Source organism: Gobio gobio, assembly GCF_949357685.1.
Source record: "Gobio gobio genome assembly, chromosome: 19".
NCBI lineage: Eukaryota > Metazoa > Chordata > Actinopteri > Cypriniformes > Gobionidae > Gobio > Gobio gobio.
In genome coordinates, this window is record NC_137112.1 from 32042403 (window position 1) to 32054510 (window position 12108).

Sequence of the window (12108 nt, forward strand, 5' to 3'; positions counted from 1 at the left end):
CTTGAATCAAAGAGCGTATGAATGCATGCATGCCGAAACAGGAGGGGGTGTTGACATGCTTCAACAGTGCCCTGAAAGTTTCCCAAAAGACTACGAGGAACAGCTGGGTTAACTGGGACTAGTGCCAGAGGCCCGGCCAGGGCATTTCATAGAACAGAGCTATTGAGCCACGCAAGAGTGCAGCCTGGATGCCAGCGGGACTGAGAGGCAGAGAGGCCAAATCAGAATGTTTCTGCTTTCATGTTGCTAGAGAAATACATAGTGTTAATGTTAGTGAAATGTTACGCATATTGTGACTGATGTCCTTTTATAAATCATCTCATTGTCGAGATACAAGATTTTTGTTGTGTTATATTAACTGTTTTTAAGTGTACTTAAAACTATATCATGAAACACAAGATTTCTCTTGCCCTTTTGAAATAAAATAATTTGATGTACTAGCTAGGCCAACGATAAAGTTGCATTCACAGCCAACTAGTGTGAAAATCTTGAACCTATTCCAATATCTCTGTGGGGAATTTTTTTGCTCTCGTGCAAAATTTCCAATCGTGGAGTTTCCTACTGAAATGACGGGATTTCGTCCTCAAAATTTCACAGTGTAATGGTAAATGTGAATGCACATTAAAGGAACTCGCCAACTTTTTGCGACTTTAGCTTATTCACCGTATCCCCCAGAGTTAGATAAGTCCATACATACCATTTTCATCTATGTGCGTGCCATAACTCTCTGACGCACACACCGCTAGCCTAGCTTAGCACAAAGACTGGAGGTGACAAAATAACGCCAACATTTTTCCTATTTACATGTTGTGATGTGTTTAGTTACATTGTGTACTCAGGATTTTCTAGACCGATATGGCTAGAAACTATACTCTCATTCCTGCGTAATAATCAATTAACTTTGTGCCGTACCATGAGTGCAGCCTCGCAATGATATTACACAGCGCCTGAAAATAGACTAACTTCCGTCAACATAACCAAAGTGACAACCTGCTTACACAGAGAGCGTGCTAGGGACTATTTTCAGGCACTGTGTAATCTAGAAAATCACAACTTTTCATTTTCCGTCGGTCTTAGTACACAATGTAACTATACACCTCACAACATGTAAATTGGAAAGTGTTGGCGTTATTTTGTCACTTATTGAGCAATAGACTAGCTGGAGCCATTTACCTCCAGTCTTTGTGCTAAGCTAGGCTAGCGGTGGGTGCGCCAGACAGAGTTATGGCACGCACAGAGATGAGAATTGTATGTATGGACTTATCTAACTCTGGGGGATACGGTGAATAAGATAAAGTCCCAAAATGTCGGCATGTTCCTTTAAGGTTCACTATATAGAAATGGTTATAGTTATGATGTCATGACCATGAGTGCATTTACATTTGAGAGCCCACATTTACATATCAGTACCTTTTTAGTACTTGGTAAACGGACAGCAGGGCCATCACTAACCCTAAAATTTACAAAAACCCTGCCCTAGGAATAACACAACAAAGGGGGTGAAGCCATGTTGAGAAGAGGAAGAGTTGTTGTAGTAGAACACATTTGGGAGTCTGCTCAAGCTGTCACATCCGTCTTTTCAAAAGAAAAGAACCGAACTTCCTATCCCTACTGCTAACACGAGCTCTTGAAGCTCCGCCCTCTTCTTGAAAGGGGGACAGGAGCAGCTGCTCATTTGCATTTAAATGACACACTAAAATGGTGTGTTTTTGCTCACCCTCAAAAAGTGACAATTTGAACATGCTATACAAAATATGTGGGGTATTTTGTGCTGAAACTTCACATACACTCTCTGGGGACAGTAGAGTCTTGTAATCTTGTAAAAAAAAAAGGGGTATTATAGTAGCAAAAACAAAACCCTAGCATCTAAAGCTATAGTAGCAAAAAACAAAACCCTTTCCGTTTAAAATGTTCATCTTGCAAGTGAACATTATACTAGTTTTATTTGTTGCAAAGTAACTGCAAGTTCACCACAAATAAACCGTTTTTACAAGGATATTTTTGGTACATTGCCAACTTCGATTAACATTTCTAAATGGAATTATAAAGGATAAAATAAAAATTATCAAATTAATAACAAATTGTTTCTTAACATGTGACTGGTGTTGGTGTCGTTTGTGGTGGCTGAATGTCTTATACCACAAAAAAAGAATGATATCCATCTGTGTGGTCCTGGGTTTAAATTGTGTGGCCCTGGTCAACAAAAGGCCAGTAATTGTTGGAACAGGACTTGAAGCTTCACTAACTCTGAGCTCTATGGGCTATGACCATTCATTCTCATTGCCCCATTGATAGATCAGTAAATAACATACAGTATGAAATGTGACCATTTGAAAGAGTTATTATCATTCCCTGAGCAGATTAGTATTGCCCTGGAAGAATAGCTGTGAATAAAAACCACAATAAAAACTGTGAAGTCAAACCGCAGCGTTGTGTATAAGTTTGGTGTAACAGTAGCATATTAGAGTGAATTATTTATATGAAATGAAATAATTAATCTCCCTCTTTCTCTTTCTCCTGACAGGAGTTTGCTACCCTGACTAAGGAGCTGAATTTGTGTCGAGAGCAGCTTCTAGAAAAAGAGGAGGAGATATCTGAGCTTAAAGCAGAGAGGAATAACACCAGGGTGAGTGTGTGTGTGTGTGTGTGTGTGTGTGTGTGTGTGTGTGTGTGTGTGTGTGTGTGTGTGTGTGTGTGTGTGTGTGTGTGTGTGTGTGTGTGTGTGTGTGTGTGTGTGTGTGTGTGTGTGTGTGTGTGTGTAAGGTGACCAGACATCCCAATACATTCAAAAACGTACAGGCACGTGTTTTGTTCCAGTATTTTATTTTAGATTTAGTTTATTTTAAATACGCTTTCAGTCAGTTAGATTTCTTAAAAAAAAAAAGAAAAAAAAAAAGCAATTTTATAAATTAAATTAGAAATTATTTTAGAAATTAACATTTTATTCAGCAAGGATGCGTTAAATTAATCAAAAATGACAACATTTATAATGTCACAAAAGATTAAAATAAAGGGTGCTCTTTTGAACTTTCTATTCATCAAAGAATCCTGAAAAAACTGCATTATGATTTCCACAAGTTTTCAACATTAATAATAAGAAAGCTTTCATGATGACATATTAGAATGACTTCTAAAGGATCATGGGACACTAAAGACTGGAGTAATGATGCTGAAAATTCAGCTTTGACATTACAGACACAAATTACATTTTAAAATATATTAAAATAGATATATTTTAAATTCTAATAATATTTCCCAATATCACTTTTTTGTCCTATTTTTGATCAACTAAATGCAGCCCTGGTGAGCATTAGGGACTTAAAAAACATAAAATCGTACTGAGCTTAAATTGTTGAATGGTAGTAATGTATGGTCTAGGGATTGTAAGAGAACTCATTTTTAATTGTCAACTAGTTCTCTTGAAAAGTAGTCAGTGAGTAAATGTTTATGTAAAAGCTTCACTTGTGTAAATGACTCGCCATACATTGTGCAGCATCAGCGGCCTTTATCTTTCTTGCCAAGTGCTGCTAGATTGTGTGAATGGAGAGGATGTTCGCACAGCTGAGATAATGCAGGTGTCAAATGGAAGTGTGCATATCTCCATTGCCAGATTCATGCTGCTGCATTGTCATGAACAATGTAAAAGATGCCCATTCGCTTGTAGACTCTGTTAGCCGTTAGGCAACACTTGATTCGCTTTAGGGCGGTTTGCAAGATTTTTGACTTGTATGGTATGCAAGCACCATCTAATGTCGCATGGCCAGCTAAATTCGCTTACAACATGCTTTTCCAATGCAAAGCGCCTAAAATTCACATGATATATTCACTCTTGTGTGACACTAATGTATTGGGCTATTACATGTTACTATTCAAAGCTAATGAGTAGCAGTTTATGAAGAGCCTTTTTCTTCCTATAAGTGGAATGTATAGAATAACTGAAGTTATGTGATACAGGACTTGTCGATGGATGTGCTTGTGTGTTTCTGCATCTTTATGTTGTTCTATAGCTTCTTTTGGAGCACTTGGAGTGTCTGGTGTCTCGTCACGAGCGTTCGCTGAGGATGACTGTGGTGAAGAGGCAGGCTCCTCCGCCATCCGGGGTGTCCAGTGAGGTAGAGGTGCTCAAGGCTTTGAAATCCCTCTTTGAGCATCATAAGGCCCTGGATGAAAAAGTAAGACTTTTTAAATGTATATTGTCTTATAACATTATAATTTTTTTGTACATTTTTAATGTTCTTTTGTGTGTAATGTTGCTGTTTGGCCATTAACAAAGGTCTGAAAAGTTACAAAGCACAATATCCACACAAAAGGGAGTTATTTTCTATATCAGTAAGCATTTTTTTCTGAACTCCCTGAAATGCCTCAATTATAGTCTTAAGTTTTCTTCCAGGAATGTATGCGTCACACTATCCCTCATTTAAATAATTCCTGCTGAAGGCAAATGCCAAATAAAGGTGCCAAGGCTTGGTTGAGTTGCAAAAGTAGTAGTGTTGTCAAAAATATTGATATTTCAGTGTGTATCGATACTATATATTAAACGATTCCAATACTCCTTTTCTGCAGCATCAATACACGATACCAGTTGCACGTTCTCACTCTCTCTTTTCTCAGATGCGAATTGACACACACACGTGCCTCCTCACTCTCTCACTCACTCGTTCCATTCTTCTCCGGTTGAATAGTGTTGTTGTTACATGGCCTGAATTTCAATGCAGGGTTGCGGGTATTGCACATAATTTTACGCATTCCCGCGCACATAAACAGCTCGCAAATACCAAATTTAGTTATTTTTCATGGCTTATTGTGCTTAAACGTTCAAATACACACAACCTTGTAAAAATGTACATCTTGGCAAGTATTCAGGTAAACAGTCAGTGTTGGAATGTAAATTGTTGAGAAAGAAAATGTATATTGTGTAACAGTATATTGGATCCGTGCTCTTAAGCTCTTAAAGTGACAGCAGCCTAATATACCTGCTGCTGTCCATCATGTTAATTAAAGATCAAAAGATAAAAAGAAAATCACTCACTGCTCTTGACTGAATAACTTTTGTAACTTGAATTATAAGCATTAATCTGTATTTAATTTGTACAATGAAGATTATTCAGTGTTATTTTACATTTGACTATTTCATTTCTGTAGTATTTCTTACCCGAATATTGCTGTTAGACCCACCTGAAAAACTTGTTTATTTAATTTTATCTTTATTCTATTGTATTTATTTGTGCTATCATTTGCAATTTGTTGATTTGTTCTTATTTTATTACTGACTATTGATGTCTTTTTTTATTTTTTCAGTTTCAGTTTCAAAATAAAGCCTCCCCTCCCTGTTCTGTGTATAAGCTTTTGCAACACAGTTACACAAATTATCAAAAAATTACAAGATAATATTAAAAATATTTATATGGCAGTGGGCCTATTCATAGTTTTCAGTCACATGACTGTTGCGGAGCCCTGGAGGGCAAAACAGCCATAGAACTGCAGCAAAAGTCTAAAAATAAAAAATAAATCATCTTAAAAATAAAAATATGTGAACAAGATGCAAGTTTTGGGCACATGTGACCCATATAAAGCACCTGCTATAGTATTTAAATCACTAAAAACAGCGCGACTTTTTTAAAGGCTTAACGTGAAAAACACTATAGGGTGAGTTGCACCAATAAGGATTAAATTAAGCAAAATTTAAAGCTAATCAAGGATTTGTTGATCTGGGTTTTATTCTAAATCGAGTTCTGTTGCACCACTTAATTTTAAACACAGATTAACTACGAAGAAAGACCGTTAGAATTAAATGGCTGATCGAGCAGCACAGGTGGAGCATGAACCTTATTCTTATTAGTGCAACCGTGAGTGCAACCACCCTTAAAGTGCCTTAATGTACTATAACAGTTATATTAAAATATTAAATTCAGTTTACACCTTTTTGATGATGCATACTATATATAGGCCAGTAGAAATATGAACGCAATGCGTTTTCTTTATAATGGTTTTCGATGGGACAAAGACTTAACGAGAAACCTTGTGTTGTATTTAATATTCTGTTAATTTGCTTGCCGGTACAAAGTATGCAACATCAAAAAGCTGTATATTGAATTTGGTATTTTAATATCACTGTCTTACTACATTAAATCTTACTACAAACCGGTGGCCGTTCCTGTAATGGTGTGATGTCACGTGAAAACTATTGATAAATGGCAGTTTTCATTGTGGTATCAAAAATGGTATCAAATATCGTTATTTTTCAAGGTATCGTATTGAAGTTAGAAATTCCAGTATTGTGACAACACTTAGTAGTGTGCTGAAACTCGTGATTATAGTTAGGGGCATTTCTAAAACAAGCTCGAAGTGGTTGAACAATCACAACACACTGATTCAGCCGGCCAATCAGAGCACATTGTGCTTTTTAGAAGGAAAAGCTTCGTAGAGACGGGAACTAAACAAAGCCTTACTGACTGTTTGGGAAGAGAGATGGTGGCAAAAATGTAAAATATGTGAAAAAAAATTAAAGAGTTTTTTGAACATTCAAGCATGAAAACCTATTCTAGTAGACCCCAAAAACTAAATCAAGACTTTGTAAAAGAGCATAAAAGGTCCTCCTTAATGTTTTTCAATGAAGTCAGTATAAGCATGTAACATTAGTGGTAGTTCAAGTGGAATACAGTATATGCTGAAGGGGCTTTGTTTGCATGTGTAAATTTGACAATTAAAATGTCTTTTTTTTAATTTGCACAGGTGCGTGAAAGGTTACGGGTGGCTCTTGAAAGGGTGACTACTTTAGAAGGACAGCTGGCAGCCGCCAGTCAGGAGGTACGGTCGTTTTGTGCATGTGTGTGTGTTCAGGTATATGCACGAACACTGGTATGTATTTGCTGATCTCATTAACATCTGTCCAATGAGCACCTGCCCCCTGATGTGAACCCGTACAAGAAATGCACGCTGTCTGTTACCATCACTCACATGCCACTGAGAGTTCAAGCTGAGCGAATGCACTTGACACACCATAGATTTACACTGATAAGAAAAAGCATTGACAACACAATTACTCACTGCACTATATTTCAGTGCATTCTGTTTCGAATTATTGAATGTGTTTTTTACTTACCATAATTCATGGGTTTCCCTAATTGGTTTCTATGCATCATCACACTTTTTTTAAATCTTTTTAAAATCTTTGTTAATGCATATTGTTCCTTAATTGATGATTTGTAATTTTGTGAATAAAGCAAAATATACATACTCATTATTTGTAACTTACATTTTAATATTTCAGTAATTAACTACTTTTTTTTACACAAAATGCCTCTCATCTTGTTTTAGCGAAACTTTATTTACACTGAGAATATATTTTAGATGATATTTGGCTGCAGAAATTCACTGCAGCTGCTTTAGAGACTTTGTGCAAACTATGAAACCATCAACAACATTATCTAGTGTCACCATAATAAAGTCTAGTTCACCGGAAAATTATAATTCTGTCATCAAAAATGTTGATTACATAGACTTTCAGTGCATGGACAAAAATGATGAGAGAACATTAAAAATATCTTAGTTTGTGTTTAACGAACAAAAGGCTTGTCAGTTTGGTTAACTCCTTAATGTGTAATTTAAAAGCTTGAGTAGGTGGTGTATACTGACTCTAGTTAAAAATACATATGAGATGTAAAATGCATGTCCTTTATTAATAGCAAAAAAAGTGCTGCAGGCCTTAATGGTCCAGTTTTACACTCCCCCATTGAATAAATCTTCACATCATTCATAACTGTCTAGGACGGGTCGGTCAGCATGCGTGAACACTGAGACAAAAGCTATTTTTTCATCATCCGCTGAGTAAGAAGAGTCTTTTGGCTGCAGCCCGCACTGCAGAGGCGGGATGAGAAGTGGCCTCTGGGTGTCATGATGCTGCATTTAGACCAACTGGAAGATTTTATGCTGTCTCAGTACAAACAGGACCTAATGCTGCAAAGAGTACAAAGGGAGCAAAGGAAGTGGTCATCACCTGTACTGTGTTGGGAAATCTACTCTGAAATTCCCAAGAAACAAGCTACTCATAATTTGAAGTAGTTAAAGGTGCTACCCACCTTATTTTTGCATAAGAGCATTTTTAATTTGAGACTATAAGGCTTCTGCTTTGATTTATTTGATCTGTACAAAAATATCAAGCAGTCTCTTATGCAGTCTGGATGCATGGACTCCACACGCAGAAAGGCCAGTCCAAATGAAAAGATTCACTATAAAGAATTGGACATTGCAGATGAGAGATGGGACTGTCCAAAGAAACTTATATTGAATAAGTCTTTCCAGTCGGACAGTTTAAGTGAGCATATTTGATTTTTCCATCAGCTCAGATATTAAAACAGCAATGAAGCGTTTGGTCACATTACTCTTTGGAAAATGCTACACTACTTTGAAAACCACTGAACTATGTCACAGGATATTGTTAGTGTTACCTAGTTACTCGCATTACTGGTCACTGTGGTAGATCGTGTGTCATAAAACTCTTAAGAACACAAACTTTCTTTCATTCCACTCTCTCAAACCTGATTTGATTGTCCTCTTGCTGGAGAAAAAGTGATTGTAATTCTACAAATTCTTCAGTCTGTGTAGTTGTGTTGAATGTTGCACTCGTACAGTAGTTGGTTTTGAGGTATTATTATGAAGCGGTGTCACTCACTTTGTCTCGCCAGCCTGCTCTAATACTTTAATACAAACGAGCTATAATAAAGAGAGCCTTGTGAATATTTAAATCAGATCCCTTCATCCAAATACCGGCATGCAAATTAATATGTACATATTTTAATTGTCTTCCTCCAATTTAAAAATTCACTGGTCCTGATATGCCAGGATTCAAATGCAAATGGCCTACCAGTATTTCATTAATACCTTAATAACATGCTGCTTTTAAGCACAATGATAAGTTAATTCCTTAAAATGGGTAGTTCGTATAATCTTATCTCCCGCCAGACTCCTAGCCTGCCTTAAGAAGACAGGAACAGCGTCAAATGCTATTAAAAGGAACACTATTAAATCCCACTATCACTGAAAATGTACATCTTCATAATGTGCAATTGGAAAAAAAGGGAATGGAAAAGTGCATCAATGCCTGTGCTGTGCTTTGTGAACAGTAATTATGTGGTAGGCCACATTTAATGTGTCTAACATGAATTTTGTTTGTTTAACACATGTAATACATTGATAGAGTGACTTTTTTTTGTTTTTTGTTTATGTAGGTGATCATGTTGAGACAGAGAAAGGATGGAAGAGCAGATGGGGATGCTGTGGACAGGATGGACAGCTCTAAACCTACTTGGAAGGTGTGTGTGCGTGTGTTTAGTTGCTTAAAGTTGGATTAGCATAAATTTTAATATTTTAATTTTGGTCAGTGCTTAAAATAGTCACTTGTGCTATAAGAGAGTGCTAAAGCTTTCTAAAGTACATGTTTCTACAAACTTTTAATAATCATTTAGAATTTAGATTTTTTGAAGGGGGTCAAATCATGAGGAAACAAATTTTCTTTGATCTTCAGTCCTTTTTAAGCTAAATTTTTATCAGGATATGCTGTACATCATACTGTAAATTCTGACCTTCTTGAATCACCAAGAACACAATGCAAATGTCATGCCAAAATACACTACCGTTCAAACGTTTGGGGTCAGTAGTTTGTACAAAAATATATTTTTAATAATATTATATTTAAAAAAAATAATATTTATTTTTAACTGTTTTAACATAGACTGGGTAAACCCAGCCTGATCTGCCAGCAATTTGATCTCGCCCTGCAGCTCAGGCTGGAAACCTGTACATTCATTTATCCTGCTTCTGTCACACTTTTGCGGGAACCAATCACAGACTGGCTTATCCACCTGGTGCACTATTGGCGGGTTTAACATGATGACGGATAGAGAAGCGATGGATCAATGCCTGTTGATCACGCCTCTTGTTGTCTAATTGGTTGAAGGACTATCCAATTGCATATAGAGTCATTTGAATTATGCTCGGTGCAGTAGAAATAGCTAGGGTGTGTCTCAATCAGCTCCCTAGTTCAGTAGTCAGGACACTGATGAGGACATAAGTCAATGGGCTGACTCCCTGATCAGTGCCCTGACTACTGAACTAGGGAGCTGTGTTCAATCTTAAATTGAGCTTGATCTGGTGATAGCCAGACACGTTTTAACATTGATAATAATAAGAAATGTTTCTTGAGTACCAAATCAACATACTAGAATGATTTCTACAGGATCATATGATACAGTTTTTTCATCAGAGGAATAAATTACCTCTTAAAATATAATAAATTAGTCATAATCAAAACTATCAAAAACAAAACTATTATTACATTTTTTTCTGTATTTTTGATTAAATAAATGCGAACTTGGTGAGCATTAGACTTTTAAAAGTATGAAAAAATCGTACCAACTCCAAACTTTTGAACGATAGTGTTTGACCCCATAGGTTTTATCATTACATACAATTTGTAACATTTTTATCTGAGGCACTGGTCCAAAAGGGATCCCTCCTGCTCTAATATCTCTCTTGCAGATGGTATTTTCTTCGCTACTGAGAAATAAACTGCATTGATTATGCGCCAAGTGGTTTTGCCCTTCAACCTTCAGCACAGGCTGCTAAATTGTCTCCTGTCTCTGAGTGTGACTCACTTCTAGCAGCCAGCCAACTGGAGTCTGGTCAATAGGAGAATTGTGAATTGCTCTTAAACTTTGATCCCGTGGTTCATTGTTTAAATATGACCTTATCTTTTATTTATGTAATTGAAATGCTATTGATTGATTTTCTGTTGTAAGAGACTTTTTTCGATGCAGCAGTATCGATTTTCCCATTAGTACGCAAAATTAGTTTGGGGGGCAGCTTGTGGGTTTCATTACAAAGGTCTGTCTTTAAAGTCGGCATGAAGTAAAAATTTGCCCTGTTTTCTAAATGCATGTTATAGGTCTTATTGTGATTTATTCATCCATGTATGTGTTTCGTAAAAAAACAAAATTGACCACATCATTTTTAATCAAAATGTCTTAACTTGATCTTCCTGTGAAACGTCAGACTTCTCTCTGGTGACGTATACATGACTTCTTCAATCATTTCGTCAGCTTAAAACTGAATCTTCATCTGTTCGACTTACACCAACTTCACAATTCCATATTTCCATGTTTATGTATTTCCTATTGAAACAGGGGTTTACGACATAAGGGCATATTTAAAGCTACACTATGTAACTTTTCCGTCCACTAGAGGTCGCCTGTTCAAAACAAAGTTGTAGTTTGATGACGGCACGTTTGAGCGCAGAATCTTGGGACTTGTGGTCTTCACCTCACAGCCGGTGGAAAAGAATCGGGATAGGACTCAGGCAGAGATCATGTTCATGGATGCGATTATTAACATTACTGTAGTATGAAGCAGAGCGGGATCGAGTGTTGTGGAGCTGAGCAATAGTCGCGGCGGGACTTTTATTATGACACGGTCGCCGGCGCTACATCCTCTTTTCCAGTCATGAGTGTGAGGTAACGCAACTCTGTTTATCGTATTAGATATATCTGAGTGTGTTGAAAAGGAAGTTATAACGTTCGCTCGGCGGCTGCTATGACACTTGTTCCCACTGCAGTGAGAGTACAGCGTTTCTGCGAAATAAAACCGGAAACCGAGGGTAACGCAGATATGACGAAATCGATAGGCGACTCCCTCAAACGCATAGCTCACACATCCCGGATTCTTGTTGGAATAGTTGGAAACATTTGGGATATTCTAAGTACCCAACTGAACAAAATATATAACACTGGCCTAGTGGTTTTTGGATATTTTACTGCAAAAATCTTACATAGTTCACCTTTAATATATAAGAGTATGACATCTAAAGATTTAAGGGTATTAAAGTAAATATACACAATTAATACATTTAAATGTGTATATTTACTACAAATAAGTGAAAAAGCATATAGATGAACTTTATAGTTAAAGTCGGCATGAAACGTAAATTGCGATCATCATTATCGTGCCGTACAGTATGTCCAAGTGAAACGGCTTTTCGAACAAGAAAAAATGTAGGATGGGACTTGATTTTGTCCATAAGGAATTGATTGGATTATTGTGGTTTGCTAATGCGGT

The 12108-nt window shown here is 36.8% G+C and overlaps 1 protein-coding gene across 6 annotated transcripts in view; it reads left to right on the forward strand.

Annotated features, from left to right (window-relative positions):
• The window catches only part of ppfia4 (PTPRF interacting protein alpha 4), a 139301-nt gene that overhangs the window by 83739 nt on the left and 43454 nt on the right, over window positions 1–12108 (forward strand). For all 6 annotated transcript variants that reach the window (XM_079844369.1, XM_079844368.1, XM_079844370.1 and 3 more), the window contains exons 2-5: window positions 2525–2626; window positions 4008–4172; window positions 6733–6807; window positions 9228–9311. In XM_079844369.1, the coding sequence (XP_079700495.1) occupies window positions 2525–2626; window positions 4008–4172; window positions 6733–6807; window positions 9228–9311 (426 nt within the window). The remainder of the gene's footprint in view (window positions 1–2524; window positions 2627–4007; window positions 4173–6732; window positions 6808–9227; window positions 9312–12108) is intronic.